General features: G+C 54.5%; 1 protein-coding gene across 1 annotated transcript; it reads right to left on the reverse strand.

The window, feature by feature from the left end:
* Positions 1-1,927: 1,927 nt before the first annotated feature.
* On the reverse strand, positions 1,928-2,812 carry B0I36DRAFT_56008 (uncharacterized protein). The gene has a single exon (XM_046163027.1). The coding sequence runs from the start codon at positions 2,588-2,590 to the stop codon at positions 2,027-2,029; it is 564 nt and encodes a 187-aa protein (XP_046004299.1). The 5' UTR covers positions 2,591-2,812; the 3' UTR covers positions 1,928-2,026.
* Positions 2,813-12,866: the final 10,054 nt, after the last annotated feature.

The following is a 12,866-nucleotide window of genomic DNA, read 5'->3' on the forward strand; positions in this document are numbered from 1 at the left end:
CCTCCTGCCGGTGCTGGTGCTGCTGCCCAGAACGGCAGTGCGCCAGTAGTCGAGGAAGAGAAGGAGGCAAAGGTGCAGGCCAACGGCTCGGCAGACGCGACAGAGGGGACCAACGGCGCCGCGAAGCCCGCCGAGCCAGTCGCCGCTGCTCCGTCAACCACGGCAGAGAGCGAAGACACCTTCGGGGCGGCGGTAGATGGTGAGTGGGACTGGCGCCGCACCGAGGCCGAGCTGCAGCGCGGGCTGGCGTATGCGAGCCACTTTGCCGCGCTCGAGGGCTTGCACGGCGAGTTCCGCGGCACCGAGGAGGGCATGCTAGGCCGATTCTCGCTGGGTTAGAGTTGAGGCTGAGGTTGAGGTTGAGTCTTGAGATGAGCTTGGTCGCAAGGGGTTCTCACTCTCACCCATTCTTTCAAGAAAAAGGAGATTGTGCCGTGCCTCGTGGCAACAGAGCGACTTCTGTTTTCTTTCACTTGCGATGACAAGGCACACACCCGCAAATGGAATTTGTGTTTGTGTTGAGGCCCGTCGGGTCGGGTCGGTGTTGGCATACCCCGAGCTCAGCACGTCCATGTCCCCCCTTCCGACGTCCTGTTCAGCTAGCTTGCATACCTAAGATTTCTGTCATAGAAAGAAGATGGGATGGGCGATTGATTTCATACACTCTGTATATACACTTTTTTGATGGCGGCAGAGGGTCGGATACAGAAGGCGCCAGACAGGACGCCGATAGACGAAGAGACACACCCCCGACTAGAATTACACATCGAGAGAAATGTTAGACCATTCATGATAGTTATGGCCTTTGAATGCGCGGATCTGGCTGTGTAGTGAGTATTGAGCGAGGATGGTCGGTCCCGGGCAGTTGTGCTCCTCTTGCTCTTGGCCTGCGCAGATGGCGATCTGACGAGCAATGATTATCCCCCCCCCCCCAAAAAGACTTTTATAAGACGGAACTGGAAAGCCGGCCACAAGCCAAGCATCCGCTGGAAACGCGTTGTCATGGCTCGAGTGTTACAGCCAGACTTGTGGTTTCACGCCGATGACACAACGCAACTGAATAGTCGAGACCCCGTCTAAGCTACCAACACCGACCCGACATGCTGCGATGTACATGTACGTGATCCATGGTCAATGTGGGAGGGACAGGCACGATAAAATCTCGGATCACACACATTCTCGCATAGGACTAACGACAGTTCATTGTGACGCTACGTGAACACAAAAACGACAATAATGGGGGATATCTGAATAAGTAACCACAGCCCAACCGACTTTAGGCAGTCTTTTCTTGTACTGCTTCCGTCCATACAAGCAACCTTCATGTTGCCCATTCTCCAGCTTACACACTCTTCATGGCCTCGAAAATTTAAAGAGCCATGACGACAGCAGCAGCGGCCAGGCCGAGCGCGGCGCCGTTGCGGATGGCACCGGCAGGAGTCGCGGAGGGAGTCGAGGTGGTAGACTTTGTGGGGGTGGCGGAGGGGACGAGGTTGCCGAGAGAGCTGGTGGCGGCGCCGATGGCCGCGGTGGCGGAGCTGACCTTGCTGGAGACGGCATCGCCAACGGCGCCGGCGGCGACGGCAGCGCAGATCTTGGCAGAGATCTCGAAGGTGGCTGGATAGCAGTGGCAGTCAGTACTTTGCTTTTTTTTCGGGAGAGCCTGATAGAAAGAAAAGAGGCATGAGAAAACTCACCAGTCAGGTCAGAGACCTCAGTGCAGCTGGTGGCGACACACTGGGTGCCGGCAGCAGTAAGCTCCTCGACCTTGTTGCACTGGCAGACAAGGTCGGTGACGCCGCAGCCAACCGTGGCGGCAGCCTTCTGAATGCATGGCTGGGCGCATTTGGGGACGGAGGCGACGAGCTCCTGGAGGCTCTGGGCGGTCGCGGCGGCGACGAAGAAGGAGAGGACGACAGTCTTGATCTGCATGTTGGCGGTGTTGTGTGTGTGTGTGTGTGTGTTGGAAAGAGTGTCGAAGGAGTGTGTATGTGATTAAAGGCTTTGGCGAAACAAACAACTTTTATTACAGGCTGACGAAAGTGATGATGACTTGAGAAACTGGAGAGAGAGACCAGGCGGGAAAGACGAGGAGGGCCGGGGACGCCCCTCGAGTTATATGGGATCTGGCGATCCGAATATGGTCACCATGCTCGTCCAAGCCTGCAAGTGTTTTCGACTCGAACTTCGAGACAACTCCACCAAGCCCACCTACGGGGATGTTGTCCCCTGGCAGCCGTAGCCCTGCGCAGTGCGGCAGGGGTTGGACGCGTGAGGACCCCTGCATCGACCTCCAATGATGAGCAGTCCGTCGGTTGCTTGGACCTCGTGCTTGTCTCGTGGGTGCCATTGATGGCGATGCCAACGGGGAGCTAGCGGAGCGCCGCCTGGCAGTCCGGTGCCCAGCTCGACTCGTCGTCTTGGCAGCAAGATGGTGTTTCCCCATTGTTTTGCCATGGAGCTGATGATCGACAAGCCGACGGAGCCTGCTGCAGACGGTGCCGTGGAAAGTGGATGGACTGTACGAATGTGCCACCCCCACCGATACGACGATGGACCTCACCCTCCGGTGCGGAGGACAAGCAACCATGGACGTTGCGAAAGGGGGGCTGCCGGGCTCAGGGCCGTTGGGGTTGTCGTAATAATTGAGAGTTTGGACGATCGCACTTGACAAGCCCAGTCGCGTGGGCAAGGGGCCTGCTGGAGCTTGTCCGTGATGACCATGTTGAAGGAAAACCGCCTGGATAACTCCACAGAGGTTTTTTTGAGGGGCGAGCTCCTCCAAATTCCCACCGTGCGCACCACCAGACCCACCAATCAAGCTTCATGCAGGGGCTGGCATCGTCGACCAGGGGTGTCCCTGGTAGCTCAGGAACATGGCTAAGGGGCACGCATCCCGGAGGCGTGCTTGAATCATGGCAGCATTGCGTAGTGTGGGGGAGGATAGAGGGAGGCGGCCTGGCTCTCGCTGCCGCGATTACTCAATGCATACCGTACTGTACCTTCAGGCTGATCCTCCGCAGTTGCTGTGTTTCACGACGGCGATCTTTGAGCTTCAATGTGAGAAGCACACGGCCCGTTGGTCGTGGCGGCTGTGACCGAGACCGGGCGAAACGGGGGCGGATGGAGGAGGGCAAGGGGGAAAAAGGTGGAAGAATGGATGGCGTGAGCACAGGGGCCCCAGATACGGGTCGGCCCAAGTTGCGTGCAGCTCGGCCGGCAGGGCAGGGCAGGGCAGCAAAACAGCACAAATGCCTTCAGGTACGCCGCTCATCACCAGTCACGCCTACTAATTACTGTCCTAGGTGCCCAAAATGCTCACCCCTGAGATCGCCACGGACGGACGACTTGACGCTGCTGACATGATCTTCCCTTTTGCTAGTCATGACCAGCGTGATAGGCGTGCACAACCCACACCACTTGCGCACAGCACGGACTGGCGCGCGCACACGCCTGCCCACTCACTCATCCTCGCTTTCCTCCGCTTCGGTGCTCGGATGATCCTTGCACCCATGGGGGGACTACAATACGCAGTAAATCATACAACCTGCTCGCTATTGCAATCGTGGGATCCGCATCTTCCCACCGGGACGGGCCCTTCCTCTTCATGTCTTGTTCTGTTTCAATGATGGGACCGCGACTTTGCAAGGTCATCCCCGTGCTCCGCTCCCGCTATACGGAGCACGCAGTATGTACAATGGCACCAACAAGCAAGACGGCTGTCCAGGGTTAATAGCCACTGCCCTGTCTGTCCATTGCTGAGGTGCGTCGTCTCCCGGCAGCCGAGAGCGGCACAGCACTGCCGAGCAGAGTCCCTCCCACCAGCGCAACGGCGCCTTCCGAACGGCTCCTCCTGGGCCATGACAACATAACTTCTGCCGAGAAAGTAGACTCAAAATCACGCCGGCGGGCTACTAGTGGTTGACCTAAGACAGGACTGGATAGCAACCTGCGTGGACAATTATTAGCATCTGTCAAATCAGCTTAGTAGCGCCGGCGCGGACCCTTTGTCTAGTTCGTGCAGGACCCCCCCCCCCCATACTAAAACCTCCGAGCGGGCAGTCTGCCCACAGCCTAGGGCGTGATGGTCCAGTAATTACTGTATGGCCCCTTCGGAGCAAGATAATACAGCACAGGCAGAAGGGAGCTTTTGAACGAACCACGAGTGGCACAAGTGGAGAAAGCTGTTGTGGATACCTGTGCTGACCAGGTGACATGTCACCCAAGAAGTGTGCCAGGCGTGGCCATCCGAACTGGTTCGAAGCAGCAACATCCACAGCCGTCTTTATGATTCTTCATCTAAGTGTTGATTTGAGTCTGTATTGAATGAAAAGCAGCGCGACTTGGGATAGATAGAGTGGATCAGTCGCATGGCGATTTTCTTTCCTTTATAGCATCTACACACGGAATGATCCTTCATGATACACCAATGTCCTCAGCGAAGCAATCTAGCGAGAGACGAACTTCAGAGCAAGACACGCCAGAAAATGGACGTGTTTGGACCCCAAGTCCACTAGGAAGGACGCAGAGTCATGGAACTGATATACTATACCCGTCAAAGCAGACACCTTCTCTAAAGTTAATGAGCGAATAAACCTTAATATTCACAGAGATGCGCGGGCCTGGTGAAATCGCTTCCAGGACAGCGAGCGACCTGGTACGAGCCGAGATGGCCCTGTCATTGTGCTTTGTGCCAAGCTTTCCCCGCATATGGTGTCCTCCATGCCTGCACACACACTGCAACAGTGATCAAGGCAGGCAATTGGCTCGCTTGCACCATTTGCCTGAGAGAACAAGCCGTGATGCTACAATACGAACTTTGCGACTTCAGCAATCAATGACTGGGCAAATTGTCATGTGCACAGAGACTGACTGGACTCACGGCTTGCCTGCGGACCAGGGACCCAGACCATCGCCACCCTCCAGGTAGTAGTTCTTTTGATGCCTCTCCTCACCACAGTGGCCAGCTCACTTTGTGCAAGCAGGGGTTTCACACCCAATTATGAACGGATGGACCGTGCGCACAGCGGGGAGTCGGGCAAGTGCCGCGTCCGCACCACCATCAGCCCAGCACCGTCATTTTCTCCGGAGAGCGCGATACGCGAGGGCCCAGGTAATGTCAATGCGGCATAAAGCCTGCCTCTCTGTCGTTAGCCCAATCCTCCCCCGGTCTTTTCCCAACAATATCAGACATCGGTATCGCCAGCACCAATAAACATCTGCTCCTTTTCGGTTTTTTCACGTGATAATCGGAGTCTCATCTCGTCTCGTTCGTCACCGCCACTGCATAGTGGGAAGCGACTTTCGACTGCCTCTTTCCCACATTTCGGCCCGCACCGCTGAATGGGGATAATTCCCCAGGCAGCGGGGGGCGAAAAGCGAGAAGTGAGGTCCGAACTGGGGGGCCTTTGCGCAACGCGTCGTGAATATTCGCCTGACTTATATGGTAGGCTTCGGTCAGGACTCGTTATTAGTCCCCGAAGGCTTGTGCGCGACCACGCAGGACTCCCGAGCTGTTAGCCCCAACGGGGGTGGAATCGTTCCTGAAAGCTTATTATTGCGTTGGAAAAAGAGCTTAGGCCTCTCAACAATGGCGCGGTGGTAGTCGGCGACTAAGCGCCTCAACTGACCGTTCTTCCCCGCCACCACTTTCTGCATCCGGTACTGTGGCTTGCAGGAACCTGGGAACCTGCAGTGCTGGTTGGAGTGGGTGCGCGGAGCGAAGCCCGAAGCGAGTGTGGCTGCCCTCCCACTACTGCAGGGGCACACACACACACACGCACACGCGCGCGCACACATCCACGTATAGTACAAAGGCACATGCGTGCGCGAGCGCCGAAGCGAGCTCGGGAGCCAAGAGGGTTCCTGGATCTTATCTGAGTTGTGATAAGACTTGCAGCAGGGATCGATACGGTGAGGTTGTATTGATGTGATGTTGCTGGTTGGCTCGCCGTCTTCGAGAAGGCGCAAGTCCCTGCTTTGGTGTGAACGCCTTGTCGGCGACCAGGCGCGCACGCATTGTCGGGCTGACAGGAAGGAGAGAGCAGAGTCGGAGGCGGCGCTCGTCCGGCTGGGCCAGAGCTTCGACCGTGAGATCGACCGGTGTAGCAGGCGGATCGGCCAGGTCCCCGTCGAGACGCTCTGCTGAGGAGCGAGCCGCGACCCGCACCGGCCATCGCCGTGGCCGTTTAGCGTTAAGCAGGAGGTACAGACGATGGAGAAGTCCCGAAGCTACTGGCGACGCTATCTCTGCTACTGCATACGGTTTTCCGGCTCGGCCGTGCGGCGGCGAGAAGGAAGCACCAGGTCCAGTTTACCGACGAGCAGTGGGCCGCTCTCGAGGCCGTCACGGAGGCACTCGATAGAACGAAGGAGAGCAGCTCCCGGGAGGGCAGCGACGACGACGACAACAGCGAATATCTAGACGAAGCCGTCTTTACGTTCTGTACTGCGTCACTAACACAGCAGATACTGATCCGGCCGTACGTAAATCCGCTACTACACTTGACTAAGGTAGTTCAAGTGTGAGTGAGAATGGTACTTAGATTGATCGCTGAAGTGTGAAGGTAAGGACTGTCTGGTCAAGGGAAACTGCCCGTCGTGGCACTGCACAGTTCCTTCATCGCACTGCGCAGTTCTCTGGTTGCACTGCGCAGTTCCTCCTGGTCTTGGCGCAGTCGCGTCTTCCTTTGTCGCCTGACCTGCCCTTGTCCCTGGCCCGTTCGTGCGACCTTCTTGTTTGTGCTGCCTGCAGCCCAAACACTCGACCCTGCTTGTTGGTCGTCACAGTGTGTTAGTTAAGTATTTCAGTGGAGGTCTAATTTTGGGACCTGTGGCTTTGCAGGCCTGCTTAGTTTGTACCTTGAAGGTACAGTCGCTAGCGAAATCGGCGGCCGCTTTTACTCACTGTCCAATTGTTTAGACCCGTTTTTGGGTCTCTTGACGCGAAATGTTCAGCATAGTCCAGCACAGTGCTTCACTGGCCTGCTGACCTACGCCGAAAGCAGGAAGAGCAAGCAAAGGCCTTCCGCCTCGTGACAGGGGCTTGCACGTGGTCTTTTCACTGGCTTAACCATGACTTTAGGATACTAGAAAAGAGCTGAAGCGATAGAATCAATTGACGCAGCATTATTATAGTAATTAAGGCTACAGGTGGTTGTTCGTTCTTGTCAAGCCGACGTGCGGCTAGATGCACATATGCACACAGAGGCCAGGTAGGAGCAATGAACTGGCAGAAAACGTAGGTAGGCTCTTATTGCAAAGCTGAAGCTTGAAGGTTTCAAAGAGGCCCCTCGGCTCGAAACGCGAGGCGCGGCACAACATGGACGGTATCCATGTTGTGTACGCAGCCATGGACACGCGGGACAAGTTTCCATGGCCTGCCGACAAATTAGGTCTTCGATAGGACATCCCTTTCAGGGATCTTCATGAGCGCTTCACGGCTCACGAGATCGAGTGCATATGGCAGTATGCCAGCAATTCCGACTCCTTTGGCTGCAAGTGAGACATTCTCGTATTGCTGCAGCCTGAGATCGTGGCCGTATGGCCCCTCGAGCATCACCACATGCTTACGTCTGTCTTGCGATAGCAGTGGTGCGATCTGCCCGCGGGCCTGCATCAAGAGGAGCAGACTGGCTGCTGAAGCCGGAGAAGATTCTGGTCCGTCCCACCAGGCCACATTCATGGCATATCCGTGAAATGGCATAAGTGACCGGCCTAGGTAGAGGTAAAAATAGCATCCGGGAAATACACGCGTTGGCCTTTCCGTGTCCCAACAGGAAGTTGAGGTACCGAAGATGGGGTCAACCCTCTGAGCCCTCAGGACTTTGACCGCGACGACCTTCTGTGGTAGGGTGGACAGCTTTGCCACAAACACCGATGCGCCTTTCGTCAAACCGGCACGGCGAAGACGCTGGATTGTGTACTCCGGCTGACCATTGTCGCTGATCTGCAGGACCTGGCCATCTTCACGCAGCGCGGAAGAACAATGAGCTGCAGGACTGGCGACTCGCGAGAGCTCAGGTTGTAAATGCCCCTGAAGCGTCACAGCCAGGGTGGCATATGAAGCTTGTGGTGATGGCAGAAGTGGTGCAATTAAAGGAGGGCACCACCATTTGGAATCTGAAGGTGGCACGGGGTCTGCCAAGGCGCTAATCACCAGGATGACAGGGGTCTAAACCCCCAACACCTGAAAAAATCGACGATGGCACTCGCGACGACGTCACCGTCGCCAACGTCGGTTTAAGCGCATGATTTTTAGGCCATTCTGTTAAGTCAATCATTCTGAACGCGCCAAACGTCTCCATTTCCCATTACCGTCACTCTGTACCGAGAAAACGCGATGCCCGGTCCAGAGCATACTACGCCCCGGCGGGCAAGGCCCCTGGGTACCATATGGTGGCTACAGAAGCGAGGCCTCCTGACGGCAGACGGTCGAACCCACGACAACGACGGCCAGAGGCTGTTCTCGAAGGCAGAGGTCTTCGCGGACTTCAATGTTCCGAAGAGAACTGGCTTCAGGTGGCTTCGTGCTATTCCTGAACCTCCTCAAGAAACAGCCGAGTCCGAGGAGACCTCGCAAAGAGGGTCGCCATCACCATCACCGTTACCAAAGAGGCAGTGCTTCGACCACGAGTATTATATGCGCCGGACGGCCCATAACCCTCTTGTTGATAATAAACGTGGTAGGCGCGTCGAATTTAGCGTTGAGGACGGTAAAACCATCCATTATTGGCTTCTGGACCTCCCTGAGGCTGATAAATGGCAGGGTTACCGCCTACCGTGGCCAATCGCGGCAGCAGAGTCGGGCCTCAAGGTCACCTGTTGCGAGAGGGTAATCAGGAACCAGATGCGGAGGAGCTTCAGGTACCATACCTGCGTCTCAACACTGAAGGGGGGGCTCCACCACAGCGCCAAGAAAGCACGAATTCGATGGGTTCGACGGCGCCTTCGAGAGGGCAGGTACGACGACGAGGAATGGCTCAAAACAGGGTTCTCAATGGATGAAGTCCACTTCGGATTTCAGCCGGCACTTACCACCAAGGTCCACCGCCGTCCAGAGGACCGAAATGAACATTGGGTTGTACAGCCAGAGGACCCTCGCCAGAAGTCAAAGAAGCTCAGAAACGCCAGAAACGCTATAAAAAACAACGAACATGACATTCAGGTTGCCGAGGAGCTAGAGGACGAGAACGAACAGACCCTCATGCATGCAGTGTGCGCAGTCGGCTGGAACTTCAGGTCGAAGTTATACTGGTACACGATCCCTTCAAACAAAAATGGGAAAATGACAGCGGACGTTCTGATTCCAATTCTACGCCTACTGTACAGCGAAATAGAGAATCACGTTGGACATAAAGATTTCCGCCTTCAAGTCGACAGCGATTCCTCACATCACTCGAAGAAGGTCATGAAATGGATCGCGGACAATGACCATCAACTCGTCATTGGTCCCGGACTATCTCCTGATCTCAATTGGATCGAGACGAACATCAGGAGAGTCAAGTATCACGTCAAAAACACTGCACATTTGACTACAGGCGATCTAGAGCAGATCATCCACGAGGGGTGGCGCAAAGTGGCCCAGAAGAAGCTAAATAACGACGTTCTGAGTCAAAAAACGAGGCTCGAGCAGGTCCTCCTTGCAGGCGGAGAACGCATTCATTATTGACCTGATTGGACAGGAGAAAATATATTTCCACTTTTATGTGCAATTTGTATGGCCAGGTGAAATAAATGTTAGTCTAGGGCCATCTGAGGGGGGGGGGTCGTGCCACCTTCAGATTCCAAATGGTGGCTGGTGCGCGGACCACGGGGGGAAAGGTAGTGGCCAGGCGATTGGGTAATCCCCTGTTTGGGCCAAAAGGAAAGGACAAACAAGGCCGCAGCACCAGGCCATGGACAAGAGCGGGGGCTGCGAAGGAGTCATGGGCCGACTTACGTAAACATCTCATTATGTCAGCAAGACGGATATGTGGATATGGACATATCCAGGCGACCCTGGATATGGGATCACCAACATATCCAACGATCCATGGCCACCATGGAGTAACCACGATGAAAGACAAAGGACTATATAGCTTGGAGGATTTCCTTGACCAGACAGTCATTACCTTTGTACTTCAGCGATCAATCTAAGTATCAGTTTCACCACACACTTGAACTAGTCACTCAATTGCCGAGACTGGTATCTCTCCCAAGAGACACGACAACCCATCGAGAGAGAGCGACAGCAGGAGTTAAGTGAGATTGCGAAGGCTTTACCTATCTTCCAGAACAGCAACCCCAGCGCCCTGCCAGACGGTTGACCCCGGAGGCAGGATTGTGACAATGTCCTACATGGGAATGAGAGGGACGTCGAGGGATGCACGGTCGGCATTACATATGTGGGGCATGTTGAACCCTGAAAACTGACTCAAATCCGGGGTGGAATAAGACAGTAGGGTTCCTTAACTAGGGAGCTTACCCTGCCCATCATTCAGGGCGGTAGTGACCGTCACTACCAGGGGCAAGTTGGGGTAGCGCCATAGGGCTCCCAATAGGCGCACGGGTACCCGTGCGTATAATATTACACGGGTACCCGTGCAGATTCTGCTTACAGCTTAGCGTGTCTTAATTTCCGCCGACATCGCAATCCTGGATCCATATCCGGGGTGCACCCATATCAGCAGAAAAGGTCTGTCTTGACCTTCGCTGGTGATCTCAGGTGCTGTCAGCATACAATACTTTACGCGCTACAAAGCGCGCTGAGGTGCTTTCGTGTATTTCTTTTATTACCATTACTAGCCTCAGATTTGTCTCCCGATGGCAGCTACTAGTAGTACCCACCATTCATTTCCCGATGACAGTCTCCCTCCGGAAGGCACCTACGAGTCCCGAGATACCTTATTTAAAGCTATCAACGAGTGGGCGTACACAAGAGGCTACGCCTTTGTTACGAAAAGGTCAACAAAGGAAAAGACAGGCAGGCTCTCAGTCGTATATGCATGTGATCGATCATGTCGCGACTACGCCTCTGGAAGACCGCGCCAGGGAAAAACATCTACGCGAAGTACCAACTGTCCGTTCTCTGTACTAGCAAAAGAGTCACGAGACAGCGGCACATGGACAATACGACACCGACCCGACCCGCAGTTTGCCCAACGCAACCACGAGCCAAGTTTACACCCATCCGCCCATCCTAAGCATCGCGCACTCGATACGGAAACGATCACTCGTCTATCTAGCCTCGCAAATGCTGGCGTCGCACCTAAGGAGATTCGAACGTATATACACCAAAACACGAGTTCGATTGCAACGCAGCAAGATATCTACAACCGAATCGCGGACAGTAGGCGCGAGATGTACGAAGGGCAGAGCACGATCAATGCCCTAGCTAACCAGCTTGACCATGAAGGTTTCTGGAGCCGTTTACAACTTGATTCGGAGAACCGCGTAAAGGCTGTGCTTTTCGCCCATCCAGAGTCGCTAAGCTATCTTCAAGCTTATCCGGATGTTTTAATCCTCGACTGTACCTACAAAACGAACAAATACGGAATGCCGCTCCTAGATATAATCGGAGTAGACGCTTCTCAACGATCCTTCTGTATCGCATTCGCATTTCTTAGTGGAGAAAGCGAGGAAGATTTCGTTTGGGCTCTAGAGCGCCTCCGGTCACTCTACGAAATTAGCAAATCCCGCCTACCTTCAGTTATTCTTACCGATCGATGTCTTGCTTGTATCAACGCAATCGCAGTATGCTTTCCTTCTGCTGCTTCATTGCTATGCCTTTGGCATGCGAACAAAGCCGTCCTTCGATACTGTCAGCCTTCATTCGCTATCCAGCTACAACTCCAGGACTCCGAAGCCGACAAATCTGCGAGACTGAAGGAGTGGCATGACTTTTACCAGCACTGGCACCAAATTATTCGTTCTCCCACCGAGGCAATATTCGACATCCGTATGTCGACATTTGAACAACGCTATATTACAACGCATGTACGGGACGTGGCCTACATTAAAGAGACATGGCTTGACCTGTATAAGGAAAAGCTTGTAAAGGCCTGGGTTGACAGCTACCCTCATTTCGGTAATGTTGTTACTTCGCGCGTCGAAGGTGTCCATGCACTTCTTAAAAGTCATCTGAAAACGTCGACACTCGATTTGTTTGAGGCCTGGAGGGCTATTAAGCATGCGCTAATAAACCAACTTGGGGAGCTGAGGTCCAACCAGGCAAAACAGCAGATTCGGTCTCCGATCGAACTTTCCGGTCCACTTTATGGTGTAGTACGGGGTTGGGTATCACACGAGGCTCTTCGAAAGGTTGAAGAGCAGCGGAAGCTTCTCCAGACGAGCAGTCCGCTACAACGCTGTACAGGCATATTCTCTCGGTCGCAAGGCCTACCATGCGTTCACAAACTTGAGGCTTTGTTGTCCGAAGGAAAAGCCCTTTACCTAGGAGACTTCCATTCGCATTGGCACCTAATCCGGAGCGGCGCGAAACCTTTTCTCCAAGAGCCTCGCCAACGTATTGATATGACTAGTACCAACACTTCTTTACCGCGATCAAGTAACCGAAGGGAGCCTAGCGGCTTTGAAGCTGTTGAAGTCGCGGCTAAGCGAAAGGGACCTTCAACCTGTACTAGATGTCACCGTCTAGGTCATCCAAGGACGTCTCGATTATGCCCCCTAAAGTACGCAGAGCTACAACTTCGAGTAGAGGCGGCATCGCAACAGCTACGAATAACACCAGAGCCGCCGGCCGACACGTCGATACCTGAAGCTACGATTGAATTATCGACGTGCAGACCTCAACATGAGTCGCCAATTCCCGAACTTCTTAATAACTCGTCGGCCCAAGAAGGGATTACGGAACAGATCTTAGAAGA

The sequence above is a fragment of the Microdochium trichocladiopsis genome (genome assembly GCF_020744255.1).
Source record: "Microdochium trichocladiopsis strain MPI-CAGE-CH-0230 chromosome Unknown B0I36scaffold_16, whole genome shotgun sequence".
NCBI lineage: Eukaryota > Fungi > Ascomycota > Sordariomycetes > Xylariales > Microdochiaceae > Microdochium > Microdochium trichocladiopsis.